This window comes from Uloborus diversus, unplaced genomic scaffold, assembly GCF_026930045.1.
Source record: "Uloborus diversus isolate 005 unplaced genomic scaffold, Udiv.v.3.1 scaffold_553, whole genome shotgun sequence".
NCBI lineage: Eukaryota > Metazoa > Arthropoda > Arachnida > Araneae > Uloboridae > Uloborus > Uloborus diversus.
In genome coordinates, this window is record NW_026558740.1 from 78,589 (window position 1) to 104,772 (window position 26,184).

General features: G+C 34.9%; 1 protein-coding gene across 1 annotated transcript in view; it reads left to right on the forward strand.

Annotated features, from left to right (window-relative positions):
* Nucleotides 1–26,184, forward strand: part of LOC129233623 (bridge-like lipid transfer protein family member 1) — a gene marked incomplete at both ends in the record, with an annotated part of 120,068 nt that overhangs the window by 73,866 nt on the left and 20,018 nt on the right. Inside the window, 5 exons of the mRNA XM_054867598.1 lie at nt 2,316–2,435; nt 2,789–3,031; nt 4,416–6,327; nt 23,893–24,010; nt 24,085–24,364. Coding sequence (XP_054723573.1) covers nt 2,316–2,435; nt 2,789–3,031; nt 4,416–6,327; nt 23,893–24,010; nt 24,085–24,364 — 2,673 coding nt within the window. The remainder of the gene's footprint in view (nt 1–2,315; nt 2,436–2,788; nt 3,032–4,415; nt 6,328–23,892; nt 24,011–24,084; nt 24,365–26,184) is intronic.

Consider the following 26,184-nt stretch of genomic DNA (forward strand, 5'->3'; position numbering starts at 1 on the left):
AATTTTGTTTGTTAGAATTAGGAACAGATTGACTGTACAGGAAGCTTCCTACATGTCTCAAGAACTCTTACTCATTAGCAGTTAGCTGAATCTATTTTAGATAATTTTTTAGAACAATTTAAGTAAGATGGGGTAAAGTGGTCATAATATTAGGCTTAACGAATATTGTTCTTCTAATGTCACTTAATCTTTAGATATAAGGCAGATACAAATTAAATATTAATTTTACTTAATATGTATTGTTTTTACAGTAAACGGGGTTAAATATACGAGTATATGCGTATATATACGCATATATACTCGTGTAGACATGTACATAGACGTATTCAAATAAATGCGCCAATAAATACGTACATGGGTATCTGCAAGTATTTTTTATCCATACAGCCATACATTCTACTATACACGTATATGCTCACTTATACTCGTAAACTCGTATACATAATAACACTTGTATGCTCAGGTAGACACGTCTATACGCGTACGTACTCGAGTAGACACTTACATACAAGCATATGATATAAAAGTATACAGAGTGAGTTTACATTCTTGAGCAAATTATTAAAAGGTGTTAGAGGAGAGGATAAGAAGTTAGAATCAATAAGTAACATATGGTCACAAACACAATGCTGACGCGCTGCATGCATGCAAAGTGAGAAATTGATGGATGCAAAAGAAGTCAAAAATTTATATATATATATATGTTACACAAATACAATTTTACACAACATTTTAGGACTTAAGAAAGTTTTAAAGCGATTGATGAAATTTGCGGCCTTCAGCTGTAATACATGCGTCATTCACAGATCCCTCTCTGTTGCAATAACGAGACTTTTGAAAAACTTTCATCAGCCACTGCGCCTTTGTTGCGATGCGTGTATTAGAGCTACTACAGACCGAAACTTTCAACAACTGCTCTAAATATTTCTTAAAAACTAAAATGTTAGGTAAAATCACCTTTGTGCAACAAATTTGTGCCCTGCTTTGCATCCATCAGTTTCTGGCTTTGTGTGCATGTAGCGCGTCAGTGATTATAACTTCCTTATGATTCTTTGCTTCTTATCTTCCCCTCTCACACTCCTTTGATTTTTGTCCAAGAGCTTAGATTCACTCTGTAAGCCGACATGTATATAAGCGTGTATTCTCGTGTATACATACATAAACTGGTGTATACACGTAAATGTATGAATATACGTCTATACAGCTATATAATCGTGTTTACACGTATACATGCGTATATACTCGTGCTTCCATATTATATATACGTGAGTAGACACGTACATAAAGACGCACTGGATGTATCAACGAATTAACTCGTGTATACCCGTATATGTATGTATGTATGTACACTTACATTTGCGTATATACGTCTACTATACACATATATACTCAAGTATGCACGTATTTTCTCGAGATACAAGTGCATACGCGCATATGATGTTCGTTTATATGCGTATATACTCGTATATACACGTGACACGTACATATACGTGGCCCGTATGTACATGTGACACCTACGTATTCATGTAGACACGTATCCCCTCCTGTAGGTAATCACGTATACATGCTTATATACTCGTATATACACGTATATAATTGAGTAGGCACGTGCATGCATGTATCTGATTTATACGTGTATATACTCATATAGGAACGTGTTTACTCGTGTATAACACGACACGTATATATTCGTGTATACACGCATTAACTCGTGAATATACTTGTAACTATAAAAACAACTGAAATATACAAGTATTATGGTTCTTTATAATGGTTTTGCATCTATTTTTAACTATGACCACTTTACCCCATGCTATGACCACTTTCCCCCACCCCATGGGGTAAAGTGGTCATAAAAACATAGGGAAAAGAAAGTTCTATAAAACTAATAAAATCTATATTTTTCTTCCTAAAATTTAATGTACCATGTTCTTTAATAATGCAATGTAAAATAACAACAAAAAAAGTTGAAGTTTTTAAAGAATTTGTTGCATTTATTATTCACCTAAGTTGAAAACCTACGATTTTATGACCACTTTACCCCACCAGACCCTATTTCTTGAATATATACTTGCTTTCTTTCTTAAGATAATGTGAAAAATCCTTGAATAAAAACTATAAATATTGGTTGATCTCTTATTAATTTTAAAATATGCAGTGGTTCCATTATCAGAAGCAATATTTTGCTTGAAATTTATATGTTTGGCTTTCCTATGTGAAATGACATAGTTAAACAACATTATTTGCTTTCATGTAATGGGTTGTTTTTCATGTTTCTCATGGGTTATTTTTTATTTTATTTTTTTGTTTCATAGGTTAGAGGTCATGCAATGTTTTCTGGTGTTGACAGACCATATGACAGTGAAACTTTAGAATATGCTTGGCTTGTAGAAGTTCTAGTGGGAGATGTTACCGGAAGATTAAGTGTGCCTCAGGTATGCTATATAATTTGCTTTTCCCAGAAAATATTCTGTTTGGGGGAAGCTGCACATGTTTGAACAATTTCAAATTTAAAAAACTGTTAAAGCGTAGTTTTATAAAACATATTTTAGTCCTAAGATTTTACCCTTCATAAATGACTTTATTATAAATAAATCTCAACAACTGTTTACATTTGCATTCTTGAATTAATTTCAATAAGTGCATAAATAATATTTTTTCTTTAATATCTAAGGGGTGTTTTTAGGATAATAACATAAAAGCTTGTGAATTGTTTTCCTTCTTTCTGTATTTGTCTGTTTAATATTGTACAATGTCTATTTAATCATGTGATGTGGTACCCTCCCAGATGTACCACATTGTTACAGGGTTAGAGTTATTTGCATTTCAAGTTCAGCAGGCTGACTGTGAATTTGAACCTCCCCATGCTTTCAAAATGTGTCAACATGATGTGCCTCAGTCATTGTGCTCGCATTCAACTGCACTTCTGTCTTGTCCAAGTCCAGATGATATAAAATATAGAATGACCAGGCTGTCTATTGATTCTTTGGATATTTGTGTTGTTGAAAGCTGTACTGCCCTTGAAATACAGGTACTAGTTGTGATATTTACTTTTGTCAATGTGGAGTTTATATGTATTGAACTTTGGCACATGCACAGGGGAGGGGGGGGGGAGTGTCACCTTTTGGCCTGGGCCCAAGCCTGAAGGGGGCCTGAAATTTTGAAAAAAAGGGGGGAGAGGGGTGAAATCTACGTAGGACATAACGGTAAGCAATATGAAGGGGGGCTTGTAAGTCATTTGTGATGCACCACAAAATTTCTGTGCACACCCCTGAGTGAATTTCTAGTTAAAACTATTCTTTTATATTTAATTCCAAATTTATTGTGCTTTAAACAAAGGTATTAAATTGTACGCATATGATACTGAGCTTTTAAATCAATTGATGCTTTTTTGCAATAAATGTCAAAATCCTTATCCACTGTTTATCTCTAAGCCACCATGTATTTTAGAAAATGAAATATTTTTATTTATAAGCTTTATTTAAAATTAACACTTTCAGTTTTTTTATCACTTTCATACATTTTGTCTATAGTTACAAAGATATATGAAAAATATAAAACTTTCTGTTAAATTAAATTAAAAAATTATACGAACCATTATTTACCATACTACCCTACATTAGCCAGCATGCCAGAAAAAAGTGAGATTGATCAGCATGCCAGAAATTCGAATTTTCTGGCTTCTTTTCAAAAGAAAAAAAAAGTAAAATTTATTTATTTAGTCAAAAATACAAATATGAAATTTAAACAGGAAGCGAGATAAAACTAATATTTGTTTGTTATTAATAGAAGTCATTTATTGTATAGATTTAATTATATATGTATTCCAAGAAAATGGTTGCCTATGAAGGGGTCATAGCAATTGTGATTAATTTTTGCTATATTTTGTTATATATTAGTTTAAATTTTTACTAGAAAGATTTTTTTTTTTTAATCATTGAATAGCTGTGTTAAATTCTTTATGTAGAATATTTTAATTCTGTAACTATAAATGTTTGCTTCATTTCAATTTATTATTTTATAAAATTATTCTTAATCAATGATTTTTCTTATCAGAATAATAAGAATATTTTTGTTAATAAATATATTAACAAAATTAATCCGTTTATCAGTAAAATAAGATAACATATATAAATCACACTATTTTTATGCTAAATATATGTTTGTTACATTAAATTAAAAATATTTTTCTAGCCTCCTTTTTTTTGGTATGCCAGAAAAGACCATACAAGGGTTATTGAAAACATGGTGAACCTCTAATTTTAATGTGGGGTAATGCAATATATTTTTTGCAGAATCATATGCAACATTTTATACATATTCTTGTTGTTGTGCCTCCCACATCCTTGCAAAACGTTGATTACAATGATTTGTATGCAATTAAAAAACATTCTTAAAGACATTTTCCTCTTTAGATTTATCCCTTGCGTTTGGCAACGTGTAATCTTCATGGAGGGGACATAGTGTCTGGTTTAAGCATACTTCTTCAACATATACAGTTCAAACAATATGCAAAAATTAGTTCGAATCTGGTATGTTCATCAGCATACAGTATAGTTAATCATGGTCAAAATTTACAACAAAGTTCAACAGAGGTATGGCTTGAAGTTGGAGGGTTTAGTTTTGGGCCTGTTCATGTGGATGCTGCATCTTCACTTATGAATAAAGATGAAGGTCTTCAGCAAGAGAAATTTTTGAAAACTCATGATGCTAAGAAGAAAAAACTTTGGTTTCTATGGCCCAGTAATGTTTTGCCGGAGAGTCATTTAGTCTGTGGCAAATGTGGATGTGTTGGAGGATGTACTTTTTTTGGAAGTAATAGAAATGGAGTTCATTTTTTTGCTGTAACAAATCACTTTGAAGATATTGGACCAGTGTCAGCTAAGTGCCATATTAGTTCTGAAAATTATGTAGGTTATGGTGAGAGTATATTGCATAAAGGACAATTTGTATTTGATATTCCAGACAACCTCCAAGTACATGGCTCTCATTATAGTCCATGTCATTCTGAAAAATCATTTAATGCTACTGAAAATACCAGTGCTCATGCTATCAATAAAATTCATGAAAATGCTGCATTTAAAGTGTTAGATAATGATTCTCTTTATATACCAAAAGGACAAGGTGCCTTCTCAGAGAGTTGTTTGGATGAAAAAGTTACGTTTTTATGTCAAAGCAAATCACATTTGGAAACTTGTACAGAAAATAAGCATACCTGTGAAACAAATCTGCCTGTCTTTGTGAGGGAGCCAAGAGCTACTCATGTTATAAAAAGGCAATTTAGTAGTCCAACTCACATGTCAATGCCATCTAGTTCTTCTGTTTTGTCATCTCTGCAAATTTCTATGGCCCAATCGGCTCCTATACCAGGAAAACATGAAAGGAAGTTTCACATGAAAAATGAAGAATGGAAAAATGCCTTTGATACTTGCATTAGTCATGCTTCGTTAATCAGAGAAGGAAATATTAGTCCTGGATTGCCTCAAAATCGATACAGCTCTCGGGTTTCACTCAACATGGGCCTAAATGGCAGAGGTGAAAATAGTGGCTCTCGAAATTCCCTGGCTAGCATTGCTGCTCGAAGCTTTTCTCCCAGATCAGTTAGAAGAGCTGCATCCACAGAGTCAACTCATTCAACTGAGAGTTTCTTCTCTGCTGATGAAGATGCCATGTCATCTGTGGAAACTACTGATACTACCTCTGATGAAACTCAGGTTGAGGAAGAAAAAAGACATATTTTGAAAAATGGCACAAATTCTGTTGATAGAAAAGTTTCTACAGCTAGGAGATCCCTTCATGACATAGAAGAAACTCCTTCACAGCAATCAAGTGACAGTGAATTGCACATTACTACCTTACAACGAACACCATCTTGTAGCAATCATCATGAACCATCAGATACTAATTCTATTTCAAGCACATCCTTTTTATCTGCAATGTCATCTCAAGAAGATATAGCTTTAGTAGATCTTCACAATCAGATGGATAAACCAATCATTGAGTCTCCATTATTAATGTCTTGTTATATGGCACATTTGACACAGTTGCAATGTAAAAATTGGTTTCAACGTCCACCTTTACCACACTTAATGCATCCATTAGAAGCATATCATTCTGGGTCTTTTAAAGAATTTACTTTTCACAAAGCTCATTCGGTATGGAAACCTAAATTTTTGCCATTAACAGAAGGTTTTACTTCAATACACATGGTAGACAAAAGTAAACTAGCTTGTTATCATCAAAAGTTTTGTCACATGCAGAAATCTATTTCAACTCATTCTGATGAAGAGTTTCAACCAGGATCCTTTCATCAAGATATCAAAAAAGGTATGCTTTGATTTTATTTGCTTCAAAAGTATAGTTACAGTAGAAGATCGTTATAACGCACACCTTGGGACCAGAGCCTCTGCGTTATTCAGGTTTTTGCATTATATAGATCATTTCACAAATTTTAAAACTAATATTCAGAATATATCTATATATTAGCACTTCATAATGAGTTTTATCTGCAATGAGTATTAAGCACAAATATTACAATTTGTCATTCATAAGTAAATATGTTTCACAATCATAAGAAAGTGAACTATCCTGCACTTCTGCTAGCTTCTTGGTTTGAATAACAGCTGCATTTTCAAGAACCATCTGATAGTTTCTTTTTATTGTGAACTCTAATTTTCATTTTAAAACTTCGAATTAAGATGGAAAGATAAAAAACTTTTAAAATTTAATTTGCCTAACAATTTTTATGTTTTCAAGATAAAACAGAGGAAGTTTTTTAACTTCAAAATCTATTGTTCACTTTTGAAAAGTAGTGTTGTTTATAGGGAATTGCGTTATATAGGTCGGTGTTATGACGGTCTTCTACTGTATTATTTTTGAATTTTCTTCTCTATACTTTTAGAGTATAATTTAAATGCTATAATATGCTTAAAAGCAAACATACTCATATGCTATGGTTTTTATGTAGTAGGGTTTGTATGTAAATAAGTGCTCATAAAATTCTCAGAATGTGTTAGTCCCCTTCTGCAAGTTCTTCTATTAGCAGCTATTTTTGAAATGTGGGAGAATATATAAAAATAATGAAAATAAATTAAATGGTTAGTTTTTATTATTAGATTACCACTATTCTTTAGTTATATCCCTTATTTAACTAATAACATTTAAATTATGTTAAAGAATTCAGTTTATGAATTTCCAAAACAAGTTTCTTTTTTGTAGACAGGTGCCGAATCACTTTCAGATGGAAGTTGGCATGAGATGCTGTTGTCCAAATTATATGAAATTTTTTTAATAATTGTTTTGACATGAAAGGAAAAATATAAGAGGGGGTGCGACTTGAAAACTTGACTTTCATGTTTTTTTGCGACACTAAATATATATACAGTAAACTCCGGATTAAATGCGGTCAGATTCTCCTTGCTTCAGATTATAGGCATGTCTTTTCACAATAATTTTTTTTTTCAGCGATCATTAAATGTTCTTTTAACTTAAGATTGTGTTATTGTTCATTTTCAGCTTTTACGTATGTATATTTTTTATATTCAATGTTAGTAGGTGCAATGTAGCAATGTTTTTATCTGTAATTTAAACCTATGTATGAGTGTTCATATTTCTTAGAATTTGTGCACAGTAGTATCTATTCTTACCTATTTGGATAATCCACGATTATCATGCCACTCTATTCTGTGGATGATCGGGAGTTTGTATAAATTTCACTGCAATATTTCAGAAATTTATTTTATACTGTGCAATTTTCTGTGTCATAATTCTGACCCCCGCAACATATATATTGAGTCAATTGAAAAATCCTCGCACTTTCCTGTCCCTAGACAGAGCAGTGAAATCTATCTATTAGGTAACACTAATTTGATACTGTCAGATTTTGTTTGAAAGGTAACATGTCAGGCTACCTGTTAATGAACACATTTAAGTAGTTTGCCAATAGTGTAAAAAGCTACAATAATTTGAAAATGAGTGAAATTTCTGAAAAAATTCTATTTGTGATGCTTTTTTACTTCAAAAAAAGTACAGATGCTCCAAAAACATACCAAAAAATTATATGAAGTGTTCAGTGAGAATGCAGTGAGTAAGCACCGGACTCAAGTGGTTTGCTTGATTTCGTTCTGGAAATTTCAATGCCAAAGATGCTCCTCGCTCTGGTCGGCCAGTCACCGAAAAAGCCGATGAAATTTTTCATCTCTGGTTGAGCAGAACGGACACGCAAACTGTCAGGAGATATTGGAAGCACTTAAAATTAACCACGTAACAGTTTGGAATCATCTGAAATGAAGAGGCTACTCAAGAAACTCAATATTCACTTGGTCAAGTTTTTTGCTGGTAAACCACAGAAATTATACACTGACCGAATTATGAAGCTACCCGAAAAATGGCAAAATGTCCTCAATAATAATGGTCAATGTGTATTAGATTAAAATTGATTTTCAATCAAAGAAATAGTGTTCAAAAAATTCCTCCTATATTATTCCTTCCCCCTGCTTTTTGTATTGTTTACTGTTTATTGCCATTATATATATATATATATATATACAGGGTGGTTATAAATAAAGTTACCCTGTTTAGACCCCTTTAGTAACTGTTCTACACATCGGATTGCGATGAAACTTGTGGAATATAGATTATATAGACCATGGGGAGCAGGATTATACAATAAAAAAAAGTTCAAAAATCGACAATAGGGGAAGCTCTACACATGTAAAACATCTGGTAACAACCACCGATGCATTATGCAAATTAAATGAGCTATAAAAAGGCAGAAGTTCACTCATCTTCATCACGATGACTTTGGAAAAGAAAGAGCGAGCCTTACTGATCAAGGTCTTCTATCAGAAGGATAGTAATCTTCCTGCCGCACTGCATGAGTATGGAAGATTGAAAGGCATACGGAAAGGGCCCATGTCAAGGCAATACTTGAAAAAGATCGGCTCTATGGCGAAAGCATACGGACGGTGCCTGAATTAAAGGATAGCAAGGAGCCATGTGCATGCTATTGATAGGGCAACCCTTCGTGCAACTATGGCTCACGCTATAACACGTTTTGAACACGTGATTGACACAGATGGAATGCACATTGACCCAATCCTGTAAATAAAATCGATTTTGTGACACTGTTTCCGTTTTATTTGATACATGCCCCCTTTTCTGCCCTGGTGGTAGATTTTTGAACTATTTTTTTTTATTGTATAATCCTGCTCCCCATGGTCTATATAATCTATATTCCAAGTTTCATCGAAATCTGATGTGTAGAACGGTCACTAAAGGGGTCTAAACAGGGTATCTTTAATTATATGTATGTATATATATATATTAGCTACCGTTGTTCGTTGTCTGTGTGTATGTATACATATATATATATATATATATACATCCAGGGTGTTCCGTTTTAACCTGCAGGACCTTTATTTTCGCAACCATTAGTCCCAGATGTATACTTCCAATTGCAAAAATGTTCAAAATCTTATGCAGAGTTAAGATATTGAAAGTTTGAAGTAAAAATAAAAATAAGCCAAAAAATACAAAATTTAACTTTTTAACCGACCCCAGGTCCTTTAACTTATATTTAAGAAATTGAAAAATAATTCCAACACAAAAAGTTTGAAATTAGTATGACCAATATTCACCGAGATATGAAATGCAGCGTTTTGTGACTTACACCACTTTTTACTCGCCGTCAATAATATCTTTTGGGAGGAAATATAGCAGTTAACAAGTGTTTAAAATTATATGTGTGCATAGAGTGTGTTTTTTCAAAATCTTCAAGGTTTTGTAGCGTGCTTTTGCGTATCACCACATAACATTTGCATTTATTTTTGAATAGCAATGAAAAATATAAGTACCTTCTTTTTCTTACTTTGATGACCTGTCATTCTTCTGAAAGGGCATTAAGTTCCAATCTCATCTTCTGTACGGACCCTTAAAACTTTGAACTTTAATATCAAGAGGGGACCTAGCCCATATAAAAAGTTAAATTTTGTATTTTTTGATGCATTTTTTTATTGCTTCAAACTTTCAATATCTTAACTCTGCATCTGATTTTGAACACTTTTGCAATTGGAAGTATACATCTAGGACTAACAGTTGCAAAAATAAAGGTCTTGCACGTTAAAACGGAACACCCTGTATGTATACATTATATATATATAGTTATATATATATATATATATATATATATATATATATATATATATATATATATATATATAATGTTACAAATTCTGTAAATAGTAATTATTGTAGGAACGTAACCTGCAAATAGTTTCCCGTAATGAATATACAATCCCTTTTTCATTCGGCTAAAGTATACGACCCCTATTTTCTTTCTTTTCATCGATAACGGTCTACTACTTTACAGAAGCGTGTGGAATATTTGAGAAATTTCTTTTCGGTGTATTTAAGCCGTTAGCGATGGATAAACAGTCAGTTTCGTTTGATATTTCGAACTGAGAGGATTTTTGCTCTGTTTATAGCGAGGCATTTCGCTGTGTTGTTTTCGTATTTGGAAGTAAATACGTGTGTAAACGTTGAGTTTACGGTGTTGTGTGATAATTGCTTAATTGCTGATGAATAATTTAGCAGTTGTTGACGATCTTTCCTGTACATAGTGTAAATAAATTTCCTGTGTTTTTATCAAGAACTGTGTTTTCATTTCAAGAAAGTGGAAGTCGCACCGAATCCGTTACAATTAGCGCCCAACGTGGGGCTACTTCTGGACTTTCTTGGAGTAAGTGTGACTTTGGACATTATTTTCATAAAGACTTTTTAAATTTGGACTTTGTTTTTATGGTGATTACTCGCGCAATGGATGAACAATTAAAACAACTTCTTGACGCAATCACCTCTGTGAAAAGTGATTTGACTGCAAGTTTTACTGCAAATCAGGAACAATTAAAAAATGACATTGCGGCTAATCAAGAACAATTGAAAAATGAATTAGCGACTAACCAAGAACTGTTAAATAGTGATTTAACTGCTAAAATCACTACAAGTCACGATGAAATGAAAAGTGACCTAACGTCGATGAAAACCATGATGGAGAATCAACTAACCGCCATGGGAGATAAAGTCGATGCCCTGGAAGAAAAATTTGATACTGTGGAAGAGCGCATCGCCAATATGGAAAATAAGTTGGAAGAAGAAGACAAGAAATTGACTTCATTTAAGGAAGAAATAATTAAGGACGTGGAAAGGAGATTGGCGACCGCGGAAAGCAGTTCTGTGCAGTTTGGCGCTCCCATATCGGTTGCTCGACCGTCCATTAAACTTGCCACATTTGATGGGAAAACTTCGTGGCAGGTTTACAAAACTCAATTCATGATAGTGGCGGAAGCGAACGGATGGGACTCTGCTACCATGGCCTGCCATCTTGCAGCATCCTTGAGAGGTGACGCAGCGGACATTCTTCAGACTCTTCCAGACAGCCAGCGACAGGATTTCGCCGCCCTCACGGCTGCGTTGGAGCTTCGCTTCGGTGAGAAGTGCCAGAAAGATTTCAGCCGACTCCAGTTGAAGTCCCGTTTCCAGAAAACCGGGGAAACCCTGCAAGAGCTAGCGGCGGACGTCGAGAGACTGTCTCATCTTGCTTTTTGCGACTGTCCTGCGGATGTTCGGGACAACCTGGCACTCAACTACTACATCGACGGGGTTCGAGATCCGGAAATCCAGAAAGCTCTACGGATGGCGGATGTCAAAGACCTGAACTCTGCTGTTGTGTATGCGATGAAGTTGGAGGCCGCCCAGCAAGCAACCCGCAAGGATCGTCATTCAATCCGCGGCGTGAAAACTGATGAGCCTGATCCGGTTTCGTCACACTTTGCTGAACTGGAAAAGCAAATAAAAGAAATTGCAGGAATCCTCAAAAGGACTTCGGCTCCCAAGGACCAAAATGGACAATCACTTAAGTGCTGGAAATGTGGTGGCGAGGGTCACTTACGAAGAAACTGTGAAGCTCGCCAAGAAGCCAGAGGGAAAAGCACCTCTCCCTCGCAGGTCCAGGAAAACTAAGCCATGGCAATCTCGCGGGGCGGAGGTCGCCAAATTGGAATGAGCCCCATCTTAAAGTTTTCCAGATTTCATCGACGAGTGGCGGCAGTAATGGACTGTTTGTTTACGCATATGTAAACGGGTTTCCCTGCGAACTGATTATTGACACTGGAGCCAATGTTACAATCATTAGAACAGATATGGCTCGTCAGTTTGGACTCAACATTCTATGGACGCCACCCTGCGTTACCCTCCAAACTGTGACAGGTGACAAGATCGAGATTGAAGGTAAAGTGAACTTAGAAATTGTGTTTGGAAATGCCACTTACCATCATACGGCATTCGTTGCTGCTATCACAGACCCCTTCATTCTCGGATTGGACTTTTTAAAGAAATATGACTTCAACCTCGACTTCAAGACTAATGAGCTGCACTCGATAAGAGAAGACATAGCCGTTTTCCCCGCAGAAAGTGATGTAAAATCCGCTCATCAAATAATAGCCCAAACAGATTTATCGATTCCCTCAAGGTCAGAATCATTAATACCCGGCTCCATTGAAGAAAGCAATAGTTTTCGATTTGGACTCATTGAATACCCGAACCTAAGCAATAACCTAAAAGGAGTGCTGGTAGCATCTACGCTTGTGGACCTTTCCAAGGATGTAATTCCTGTAAGAGTCGCCAACGTGAGTGAAAGGCCAAGGAATATTCGGAAAGGTGAAGTGTTAGCAACTTGTACTCCAGTAAACTGCATCATTAGAAGAATCAATTCCCCCGAAACTGTGTCTTCTGAGTCCTTGACATCGAAGTTAATTGGGAGTGCACCCTTATCGAAAGATCAAAGAACTGCTGCGGAACAATTGGTGGATGACTTTAAGCATCTGTTTTCATCTACATCGGAGGATGTTGGCCGTACGAATTTAACGCAGCATAGGATCTACACTGGAGAACACCCACCTATTAAACAGCATCCAAGACGACTACCGTTCGCCAAGCAGGAAGAGGTTGAGACCCTCCTGAAAGAGATGAAGGAGAATGATGTTATCGAACCTTCATCCAGTCCTTGGGCTTCTCCCATCGTCTTGGTCCGAAAGAAAGATGGCTCCACCAGATTTTGTGTCGATTACCGACGGCTGAATGAAATCACCAAGAAAGACAGTTACCCTCTTCCACGGATAGACGACACCTTGGACACTCTTTCCGGACACAAGTGGTTTTCGACCCTGGACTTGAAGAGCGGCTACTGGCAGGTTGAGATACACCCTGATGACCGAGAGAAGACAGCGTTTACAACTGGGCAAGGCTTATGGCAGTTTAAAGTGATGCCCTTCGGCCTCTGCAATGCACCAGCTACATTCGAGCGTCTTATGGAGACAGTGTTAAGAGGACTTTCCTACGAATCCTGTCTGGTCTACTTAGACGATATTATCATCGTGGGACGCAGTTTCGAAGAACATCTGGCAAATCTTAGGAAGGTGCTGCAAAAGCTTAAGGAAGCCAATCTGAAGTTAAGCCCGTCCAAATGTAATTTGTTCCGCCGGGAAGTGAACTACCTTGGTCACATCATCTCTTCTGAGGGTGTGCAAACCGATCCAGAGAAGGTATCTGCGGTCAGGAGTTGGAGTCGTCCCGAAAACATCCATCAGTTGCGAAGTTTCCTGGGGCTCTGCACGTACTACAGGAAGTTTGTAAAGGGTTTTTCCAACATTGCACGACCTTTGCATAAGCTGACGGAGAGCAAGCAAAAGTTTGAATGGTCCAAAGAATGTGAAGATGCATTTCTACGACTGAAGGAGGCTTTAACATCAACGCCTATCCTCGCCTATCCTCAGCCTGAAAAATCCTTCATCCTGGACACTGATGCGAGCAACGAGGGCATCGGAGCTGTTTTATCCCAAGAAATTGACGGAAATGAACATGTCATCGCTTACTGGAGCAAATGCTTATCAAAGTCGGAGCGAAATTACTGCGTCACCAGAAAGGAGTTACTGGCCATAGTGAAAGCTGTAGAACACTTCCATCATTACCTCTACGGCCGAAAATTTCTGCTTCGGACAGATCATGCCTCATTAACTTGGCTTTTGAACTTCAAAAATCTGGAAGGCCAGATAGCCAGATGGATACAGCGGCTCCAGGAATATGACATGGAGATCAAGCATCGAAAAGGGTTATCTCACGGTAATGCTGACGCTTTATCAAGAAGACCCTGTCCTGAGAACTGCCACTATTGTTCCCGAATCAAGAAACAGTATGGAACGACTAGCCCTACCGCCTACCAGGTGACAGTGACTCCAATATCATCAGAACCTGATCCATGGAGTGACGACCAAGTTCGAAAAGATCAACTTGAAGACCCCGACATAAAACCAATTTTGGAGTTCATGGAAAGTGACAGTCGGCGACCTAGCTGGCAGGATGTTTCCATCTTCAGTCCTGCAACAAAAAGATACTGGGCTTTATGGAACTCGCTCCATTTACGGAACGGCGTGCTACACCGAAAATGGGAATCTGACGACGGCAAAACATCTAGGTGGCAGTTACTACTTCCCCGATCAAGGATTTCAGATGTTCTGAAAGAAATACATAGTAGTGCGACTGGAGGACATTTTGGTGTCTTGAAAACCCTCAATAAAGTTAGGGAACGCTTCTTCTGGAGCAAGGCGAAGGATGACGTGGAGAAGTGGTGCCATTCTTGTGACGCCTGTGCTGCTCGTAAAGGACCGAAGAAGAGAAGCAGAGGGAAGCTACATCTGTACAACGTTGGAGCTCCTTTCGAACGAATTGGGATCGACATCCTGGGTCCTCTACCAAGAACTGCTGATGGGAACAAATACATTCTTGTTTCCATCGACTACTTCACCAAATGGCCGGAAGCATATCCCATTCCAGATCAAGAGGCTACTACCGTAGCAGAGACTCTAGTCCAACATTGGATCTCGAGATACGGAACACCTTTGAAGATTCATTCCTTTCAAGGGAGGAATTTCATCTCTGCTGTGTTTAAGGGCCTATGTCAAATTTTCGGAATTGAGAAAACTAGGACAACACCACTACACCCACAATCGGACGGCATGGTGGAGAGATTTAACCGCACAATCTTGAATAATCTCTCACTTATGGTATCCAGAAATCAACAGGATTGGGACAAGAAGCTACCTTTGTTCCTGCTGGCCTACCGCAGTGCTGTCCACGAGACTACCGGATATGCCCCATCTCAGATGCTCTTCGGACGAGAGCTTCGGCTACCTTGTGATCTCGTCTTCGGTCGTCCTCCGGATGCGCCTTCATCGCCTGAGGAGTACATCCAGGATCTCCAGGCCCGGTTGGAAGACGTTCATAACTTCGCACGAGAGCGAATCAACATCGCGGCGGAGAAGATGAAGACCCGATACGACACAAGGTCTACTGGACATGAATTCAACGAAGGTGACAAGGTTTGGTTATGGAATCCCATCCGACGGAAAGGTCTTTCACCCAAATTGCAGTCGCATTGGGATGGACCCTACAAAGTCGTTAACCGACTAAATGACGTCGTAGTGAGGATCCAAAAATCACCTAATGCAAAACCTAGGGTTGTACATTATGATCGGTTAGCCCCATACTATGGCCATAGTTCATGAGTATTATGTAAACAACCATGGTTGATAACATAAAAGTTGTAGATAATTAATTTTTGCTTTTAATGTTTAGTAATATTTCTTGTTATTATTGTGTTTTCTGTATCTGTTAGTTATTAATTAATGTGTATATTTGTAAACTTGTGATAGAAGTTTGGCACCCTTTCTGGGGATTGTACTGCCCGGGACGTGCAGTCCTTAGGAAGGGGGCAATGTTACAAATTCTGTAAATAGTAATTATTGTAGGAACGTAACCTGCAAATAGTTTCCCGTAATGAATATACAACCCCTTTTTCATTCGGCTAAAGTATACGACCCCAATTTTCTTTCTTTTCATCGATAACGGTCTACTACTTTACAGAAGCGTGTGGAATATTTGAGAAATTTCTTTTCGGTGTATTTAAGCCGTTAGCGATGGATAAACAGTCAGTTTCGTTTGATATTTCGAACTGAGAGGATTTTTGCTCTGTTTATAGCGAGGCATTTCGCTGTGTTGTTTTCGTATTTGGAAGTAAATACGTGTGTAAACGTTGAGTTTACGGTGTTGTGTGATAATTGCTTAATTGCTGATGAATAATTTAGCAGTTGTTGACGATCTTTCCTGTACATAGTGTAAATAAATTTCCTGTGTTTTTATCAAGAACTGTGTTTTCATTTCAAGAAAGTGGAAGTCGCACCGAATCCGTTACAATATATATAATAGAATGCCCCCCCCCCCTCAAAAAAAATCATGTCAAGTCGCAGATACAGTTATATTTTTCCTTTTATGTCAAAAAAATGTAAATAAAAGTTTCATATAATTTGAACAAGAATAACCCATCCCGAATTGCGTCCGGAAGTGTAAACCAGCACTGTGTACTAGGGAAATCGAAAAAAAAACTTTTTTAGAATCTCGAAATTTCATGATGATAAAACGTTACTGCTATACCCTACATGTACCATAAGAGCATTTATTCAATTTGAAAACATTTAGGATTCCCCCACTAGGAATTAAAAAAAATTGATTTTTTAATATATTTTTTAAAAAACGTAATTTAATTTTAAAGAATTTATCCAGCCAAAAAATATAAATGTTAAGGTAGGTAATTAGCATTAAATAGAAGTTTTTGTTCTCCTGCAATATTTAAGTCTCCTACATAGTACTCAAAGGTATGGATTTTTTCAAGTTTAAGGTGAATTTTTCTTGTGAAATATGATACTTTTTATTTCAATTTTTATGTAATTTTATATGTAAAAAAATCAATTTTTTTATAGAAAATTATAAATTTTAATTTGGAGAAATATTTTTGTAGTACATGTGGGGTTATAAGGGCAATGTTATCAACATAAAATTTCAAGCTTTCAAAAAAAATTTTTTTTTTTCAATTTTGTCTTGTATGCAGTGCTGGTTTGCACTTCCAGATGCATGTTGGTGCTGGTTGCCGTTGTTCAAATTATATGAAACTATTTTAACAATTTTTTTGACAAAAAAGGAAAAATATAAGAGGGTGTACGACTTGAAAAATCTATTTTTATTTCTTTGGGACACACTATCAGCACAGGATTTAGAGATTTTCAGGGCAGATAGAGTACACCTAGACGATGGAAAATCACACAGCCAATGCATGGTCAGAAACGCTTTCCTGACGTGGTAGTGACAACATAGATTACCAAAAAGACAAAACATGAATAAGAGAAGAAATCATGTTTATTATTCTTAGTACAGCAAATAACTAAGAAAAAAGAAAATGAAGGAGCCAACAATTTTCATCAAAGTAGATTTTTGAAATTACGACCCCGGGCCGTGATGCATGCCTCACATCTCCGGCGCATTGAAGATTGAACGTCAAAGCGAGCGCAGCACAAAAACCTTGTGTGCATGCACCATTATCTGGTGCTTCTGTTTACATAACGACATCTATCATGTACACCAGACAAAAACTTACCAGCATTTTTAATGTATTAAAAATAACAAACATGTTTTCTCCTCTTATTTGTCCTGTCTTTCTTGTGCTTTATGCCGTCTCTATGGCATCAGGAAAGTGTTTCTGGCCATGCACTGTTATGTGATTTCCCATCCTCTATGTGTACTCCATCTGCCCTAAAAGTCTGTAAACGCTGTACTGATACACCCTGTATATATATATATATATATATATATATATATATATATATATATACAGTAAAACCGCTGTAATGAGGACACTAACAGGACAATTTTCTTTGTCCGCATTAGAGGGGTGTCTGCAGTAGAGGGGTTTAATAGTTTTATTTGTTTTATAGTCAAGGAATTAATATTGTCAGTATGAGGGGTGTCTGTATTTAAGGGGCTTTACTGTACATAAATATGTATAATATATGTATAAATAAATGAAAAAAAAACCAGGCAATGAAAAAATGTGCGTCACGGGTAGAGATGAAAACAGTCGGAAAAAACCGTAAAATTTCCGAAAAAACGTTTTTTTCCGAAGCAGTAAATTTTTACTTCGGAAAAATTGAAAAGAAAAAAAGAATTTTTTAACCTTTTCAGGGTTTTAATTGAAATTTTCAGCAAAAAGTGATTAGAAATTTTTCCCACTTAAATTCTGATGCAATTTCCCCCCCCCCCCCCCCCCATTTTATGTTAAAATACTGTCTAACCTTAATGCAAGTTTTTGTATGATAATTTAATTTTCGTATAGATCGAAAAACATTTAATAATCCTTTTTGCAAAAAAAGCTTAAACCAATAACCTTAGTGAAGAATTTATTTTCCTTCTTCTTGAAACAAACAAGCATAACATCAACCACAAAACTCTGTTTCTGCTGACTGTGCAAATCAAATGTACAGGGTGCGGCAAAAAAAAAAAGCAAGCAATTTTCCATGAAACTTTATTAAAAATGAATGAATTAACAAAACACAAAAAATAATAATATGAGTAGACCTTTCACAATCAATAAATTTAATTGTTTTCAAACTAGCAGCCTTTTGCAGTAATACAGAGATGCAACTGCTTATTGAATTTTTCATTCAAGGGCCACAAGTCCTTCAATCAATCCTATTCCCTATAAAGCAATTGGTTTAGAGAGTTCAAACTTACGTGTAGTTTAGGGTAGACCTTCGACTCCTAAAAGGCCATACAGTGTAATAAATGGGATTGAGGTCTAGCGAGTAGAGCGTCCACTCACAAAGATGATATCTTGTCAAAAAACAATGCACTTTGCACCACTCTTATCTTTTTTGGCCATATGAATAGGTGCGGATCAAGAAAAATGTCTAGTTTACATTGCTGAAGTGCTCTTAGGCCCACAGAAGTACAATAACTTCTAAAATGTCCTTCTGGTTCACTTTTTGATTCATTTTACGGCCCTCATCCACAAAAAACTAGAGATTTTTTTTTTCGCTTGTGCTGATTCCATCACAGACTAAGCCTGACTTCGAATTTTTGCGATATTTAAAATTTTTTAAGGTGCTTGGCTACAGACCAATTCTTATTGTTCTGGGGGATATGAGCTGCTTGAATACTATCTCTTTTAGCGCGGCCTTGCAGCCCGTCTCAAACATTTTTGGCATCTTTGGAGTCATACAAATGCCTTAACTTTTTGGAACTCGTAAAACTTCTGTTGGAGCTGTTTTTTCCCTCAGTCGCACTTATCGATCACAAATTCTCATCTTAGCAAACAACTGCTCTCGTGGAAACCCAAGGATTTCATTGAACTCACTTTTGGATGACCTGACAATTAATACAAATGTTCATTGTTCATTTTGTCAACTTTCCGGACATCGACTATCATTTCCAAGCCACTCGAAACGACATACCGTTTCAAATACTGTTTGCCGGGGCACAACAAGCAAACGAACTGTTGTTATACTTGGTTAAACAACTTAAAATAGCAGGTATTTTATTTAAAATTGTAAAAAAACCAGAAAACAATACATAAACTAGGAAATATATTGTAAACTATTTTCTAATCAAGTGAGAGACAAAAATAAATTAGGCATTTATTGAAATGAAATTACTTTACTTTCATTCGATGATGCAATTTTCGTCCGATATTTTTATTTTATTTTTTGCCGCACCCTGTATACTGCTATGCTAAGCAAAAAAGTGGAATTTGAAGTTGGGCTCAAGCTGAGATTTTGTCTTTTAAAGTTTGGCTCTTCCGTATATTTGATTTAGATTTCTTTTTTTTTTTTTTTTTTTATAAGTTCTTGATCAAATGACCCTAAAACATTTTATTTATTATGTAAAATACGAAACAGAGAACAACTTGGTTCTTATAACTCACTTTTGTTCAAAAGTGCTGGTATGATTACTTTTACTACTGTGCTTAACACGGTTATATGAATAAACTGAAACTCCAGTTTAAGTTTTGGTTCAGCTTAAGAAAAACCAATTTAGTTTTGATTTGGACTTAGACTGGGTTGGAAAAAATCAAAACTCAATAGCTTTTATTTTCAGACAGTAACATTGTATTATTTTTCTTTAAAAAAAAAAAAATACATATATCATGTTTGAAAGTCGAAAATTTCAATTAATATTTCAAGTTTCAAACGCAAACTAAAATATAAAATGTAATTTTAATGATTAGACACACATTACCCAATATTAATGGTTGAATAACGACTGGACTTATTTCTGGTGCTTGACTATGAAAGCTTTCAGTTATAAAACAAAAAGGTTTTTTTTTCCTAATTAATCTTACCTTTATGTGTATTTCTGTTAAGCAGAAAAAGAAGATGTGTGGATAGCATATATTTTTTAATGCTTAACCCTTCATATGTTCCAAGAAACACAGAGCTATTAAGAAACCAGAATTTTATTCATAAAAAATCAAAATTTCCATTTTTTCCAAATTTTCCCGAAAAAAAAACGGTAAAAAGCCGGTTTTTTTACACCACTTCAAAATTTCCGGAAATTTTACATCTCTAGTCACGGGATGCTCGGCAGAAGTGATAACTTTCATAGGATTAAATTATTATCATTATTTAATCCTATGAAAGTAACAATTGGCTTATGGTAGCTATAATAAGCAACAAAATTTTTGCATTGTATGTTTTCTAAAAATCTTGCAAAGACTGCATCAAGTACAGTTCCGAACTCTTTCATTGAGACATTCCACTATACACATTTCACCAATATCATGTTGTGTAGTCGTATTAAAGCTTGTAGCATTATTAACATGTAATCCTAGATTTGGAGTGACAATATTTATGCAATCAAATAAACTGCTACACCTCCTGCTCTTATATTTTGACGCTTTGATTGCATAATACGTTTAAAAGATGGAATAATTTTAGTATCATCATTTTTGCCCCCCTCCCCCCTGAAAAAATCACCAGGGACCCTAACCGCACACTTTATTGGATCTCCCCCCCCCCAAATAACTAACTTTTTAACCAGTGATTGTTTTAAAGTTAAAGTTAGTTTAGATTTTATTCTGTCATGCACAAATTAAATGTTTATTTATTATGTTTTTTTTTTCTCGGTCATCCCCAACCCCCGCGTTGAGGAGTCTGCGGGGATGAAGTTTGTTTAAAATATGTACACCTTATCACAGTTCAAAACCCTAAATGAAGCAAGATAGTTTTAGTACAACTAATTGAAAAAATGTTTTTGTTTTGAAAATAAATTTAAAGATTTAATGCAGTTTTGATTACATATTGTTTACAATGTTATTCGTATTATATTGTATTATTAAACTCGCCTTTCGTTAGGAGATTGCGTTATGTTGCGATGATCATCCATCTTCTGTTAGTTTCATTATTTTTTCTACTATCACTTAACGCTTAAAGCTGACCCAAAGAGTAAAGAAACAAAATTTCCCCGTCCATGCGTGCTTCTGTCATATGCGCAAATGAAAGGAATGTCAGACGAGAGTTGCACCGTTCCGCGCATTATGTCATAAATCGGTTTACCCTCCCATAAAAAGTTATCACTCATAGCCTATAGCCTTCCTCAATAAATGGACTGTTCAACTCAAAATGAATTTTTCAATTCGAACCTGTAATTCCTGAGAGATTAGTGCATTCAAACAAACAAACTCTTCAGCTTTATATTATTAGTTAATCATTAAAAAAAGTAAGACAATGATACGTATATAATATTTTTTTTACGAACCATTTTTAGCATTGTTTAGGATTTTCTCTAAAAAGTACTCTCGAGATTTGCCTCATGGCTGACTCGAGCCTACACCCACTGGATCACAAAGCCCACACTTTCAGGTCAAGCCACAATGGCTACTCATGTTCTGCATTCCAAACATTTTATATTGTAATGTAAATTTTTTCCCGTTTTCATAACATTTTTTATTGCTGCTAACTAAATGACTAATAGGAGTAACTATTAGTCATAGCATGGTGTTATATAGCCTATAGCCTTCCTCAATGAATGGACTATGCAACAGAAGAATATTTCAATTCGAACGAGTAGTTCCTGAGATTAGCGCGTTCAAACAAGAAAACTCTACTGCTTTATATTATTAGTATAGATAGCCTTCCTCAGTGAATGGACTATTCAACACAAAAATAATTTTTCAGTTCGAACCAGTAGTTCCCGAGATTAGCACGTTCAAGCAAACAAACTCTATTGCTTTATATTATTAGTATAGATAGATTATGCTTAGTTATCTGAACGGAGTCCAAACTTAAAAAAAAAATGAAAAAACCCCTTCAATTAAGGTATTGCAGCAGCAAGGAGCGTTTCCGAAAAATTGATTTTTAGACCGTGTAGGAACAAAAAAACAGGCTTCAGAAATAATATTTAAGGATTATTGCTTAATTTATAAGAAAAATATGACAATGATATGTATATATATGTATATAGTTTTTTTACAAATCATTTTTAGCAACGTTTAGGATTTTCTCCGAAAAGTATCCTCGAGATTTGCCTCATGGCTGACTCGAACCTACGCTGGATCGCGATGCCCCCGTCTTCAGTTCAACCCCTTATGACTATGCATATCCTGTGTTCCTAGCATTCTGTATTATAGTTAAAATTACCCTGTTAGGAGCGTTATGTCACAAATTGGTTTACCCTCCCATAAGAAGTTATCACTTCAACAATCACAACTACTATATATATATATATATATATATATATATATATATATATATATATATATATATATATATATATATATATATATAGTAGTGGTCAGAATTATAAGGGCACAGAAAACATTGCACGGTATAAAAAAATGCCTTTTTATGCTAGAAATCATAGTGGAATGCAGAGCTTTTGAGAATACAAAATATAAATGTTTTGTCTTGATTTATAAAAATATGTCATTGTTAAAACTGGACAAAATTGTAAAGACAACAAGCATTTTGCCCTGAAAAATCCTTGTAATCAATAACATCCACATTTTTTTCACTCACTTATTTGCACTTTAAACAATTCGACTTTAATATTTACCTGGCTTATTTGTTTGGCTGCTTTGCACATCTTTGGGCTTGTGGTTTATTCTTTTCTTGATTTTCCTCTATATTTTTGTTCCAATTATATTCCTCTAAAAATTGGCAAAGCAGCAATTAATAAAGCAAGCTACAGTAATGGAAATAAACTAATTGATGTAGAAAGTGGTGAAAAAAAAAAGGTCTAAGACAATGAAAAAGCTGCTTTGAGATATAATTTTGAAAGTAATTGCTGTTTAAAGATGCTTTTAAGGAAATTTATTTTACAAATTTTAAGCATTTGAATGAAAGAATTTGGGAGCCATACAATAATCCTCTAAAAATGTTTTTTGACCTTTTTGTGTAACGAATTGTTCTGCTTTGTAATATTTTTAATTTGAAGGCATAAATCTTATTAACTGCATATTATTTTCATATATTGAAGAATGTATAAATATGCATATATTTGTACGTGTATGTATTGGCAGCAGAATTCTGGGAAAAACTCATTTAATTTGAAAATCTTTCGGAAAGAAATTTTTCAAACAAATATATTTCTTTTATATATTTCTAGTCTGAATGGCTTCATTAATGATAGTTTCATTCTTTTATCTTTTCGTTTCTTCTCATTTTTTTGTTACTTTATCTGAATTCCTTTTAACTCTTTTTGCACAGAATACTTGACTTTCAGGAGAAGTATTAAAAGAGGTCATACGTTTAATGAAATGATTTCCTAAAAAGTATTGAAGAATCATTTTTAAAATATAAGATACTAAACCAATCACAAAAAGAATTCCCAAGGTTGCACTGTAACTATAATTGTCAAAGAAAGTATTTTCTATTATTTCTATTTGATATTTCTCTGATATTTTTAATGGACAAAAAGTCTTATAAATATAATAATTGTTATTCTGTCATTTTGCAGATGATTGTATGACTGATAATTATTGCAGTAAAAATGCTTCCAAAATAATTTTAGTTATCAAATTAAGTGGTGATGTCCATTTTATGATATCTCCTCTGCTAATTGAAAGTTTCAGGAGGTAAATACTTCTATTTGACTATTATAAAATTTAATTTATAGTTTTGTAATACTAAAACATTGCTTTCTCTCTAGCTTTATTGATACAATAACTCCAACACTGGCTCAGCTTCATCCACTAACAATTGTAAATCATTTGCATGTGATGTGTTCACATGAAGTTCAACAGAACAATCAATTGAAAAAGGAGAAAGTTTTACAGTTAAGTCAACTGCGTGCTCAAATTTTAGAAAAGTATAAGAAGAAAAACTTTAGTATTTTGGACGGAAATTCAAGTGATAGTACTGACAATCTGGGAAGTAATTATGAAGAAACTCGTACAAAACATACTAGGGCATTGATTAAGATATCAAAAGTAAGTAATTGTTTACATTAAATAATCAACGTAGTGGTTTTTGATTATCCTTTCTCTCTTATCTTTCCCCCCCCCCCCTTACTTTTCTGGATTTTTCTGCGTCATAATTTTCTGTGTTTTTTGTAGTGGCATAGATCCAGCTAGTTTTAACATCACAGTTAAGGAGAAAAGTACATTGTATAATCCATGGTGGTGTATATACAGTCGGCTCTGTTTATAATGTATTATCAACGGCCTGGAAAATCTGATATTTTATAACCAAAGTATATTATAAGCAGTGACCAATAAATTTCATGGGCAAGAGAAAAAGAAAGATTAGAAAATGTAATAGCAGAGATTTTAAACAGAAATTTCAAGAGTTTCTCAAATAAAATAGGAAAAAATAAACAGAACATCTTACTGCACTAACATGTACATTTCTTTAGAAAAACAATCTTATTTTTGTTGCTTTCTTGGATTAGATGACTTTCATTTTCAGTATTTTTAAATGAGATGCAGAGTCTGAATAGTTGGTATTGAATTTAACCAAGTTTGATAAAGTTTTTCTTACACTCCATATCTCAGTTATTTTTGACAAATCCTTTTCACTTTCATCTTCATTATCATCACGTTCATTATCTTCATTGCTTGATTCAGAAACTGACATGTTGTCAGTTTCATTATCAGTTGGTTCTTGGGAGGTCATCAGATCATCATCCACAATAGCATATGAATCAATGTTATGTTGAGGATTAATTTCTTGGACACTTCATATTCAACAACATTTTATTAATGGTATATTTTGTTTTTGTTCATCATCATTTATTGTACCAGCAAAGAGACCTTCCTGCCTCAGGGAAAACAATTTTTAAGTATCAGGTGTGACGCATTGCCAGGATTTATTTAGCTTTCTTATTGCATCTAAAACACAAAAGGAATTTTTTTCTTATATTCTAAAGCCATAATGTATTACTGACTAAAATATTTTCTGAAATGAAACTTTAGACTTCGAGCAACACTCCCTGACTGGCAAGTCAACTTTTTTCAGTTGAATTTGGTGGAAGAAACAGCAGTTCAGTTTAACTTAATGTCAACTGATGGATGTGTATTGCTGTTGTCCAAAATTAGGCTTATTTTTCTTTTCTTTCTTGAACAGTTCCTTATCTTAAAATCAAAGCTCCTAACAGAATATCTCTGACTCCTGCTGTGCTTTCTCTCTAACAGCCAGCAGTTGTTTTATATCCTTAAAACATTTGTTGTTGTTGTTGTTACTTAATGCTGCTCAAGAATCCAAGCCCAAATAGCAATGCTAGTCGATTTTATGGCATACCGGTACGGCTTCCGTTTAATCGAGCTCCTAATTCTAGGTGGAAGTCCGATTTGACTCGGATAACACAATAGATGGCAGCACCATCTATGGATAGTTTGATAATTATAATTTGGTGTGAAGTCCGACTACCACGGTACACATATGCCATAAGGACCCGTTTATGGGGTAGACAACTGTTCACGGCATAACAACATATTCACACATTTTTGCTTTGTGAGTTATTGAAGGAATTTTCAATTTTGGAAAACTTTGAAGTGGTGCAGTTGGACTGAAAGCTTCCTAATACAGTAGAATACCTTTATAACGCCGACCTATATAACGCAATTCTCTATAAACCACACAACTTTACAGAATTAGACAATAGGTTTTGAACTTTAAAAAATCCCTCTGTTTTTCTTTGCAAACATAAAAATTGTTAGTCAAATTAAATTTTGAAGCAGTTTTTCATCTTTCTATCTTAATTCAAAGCTTTTAAATGAAAATTAGTACTCATAGTAAACAGAAAAACCCA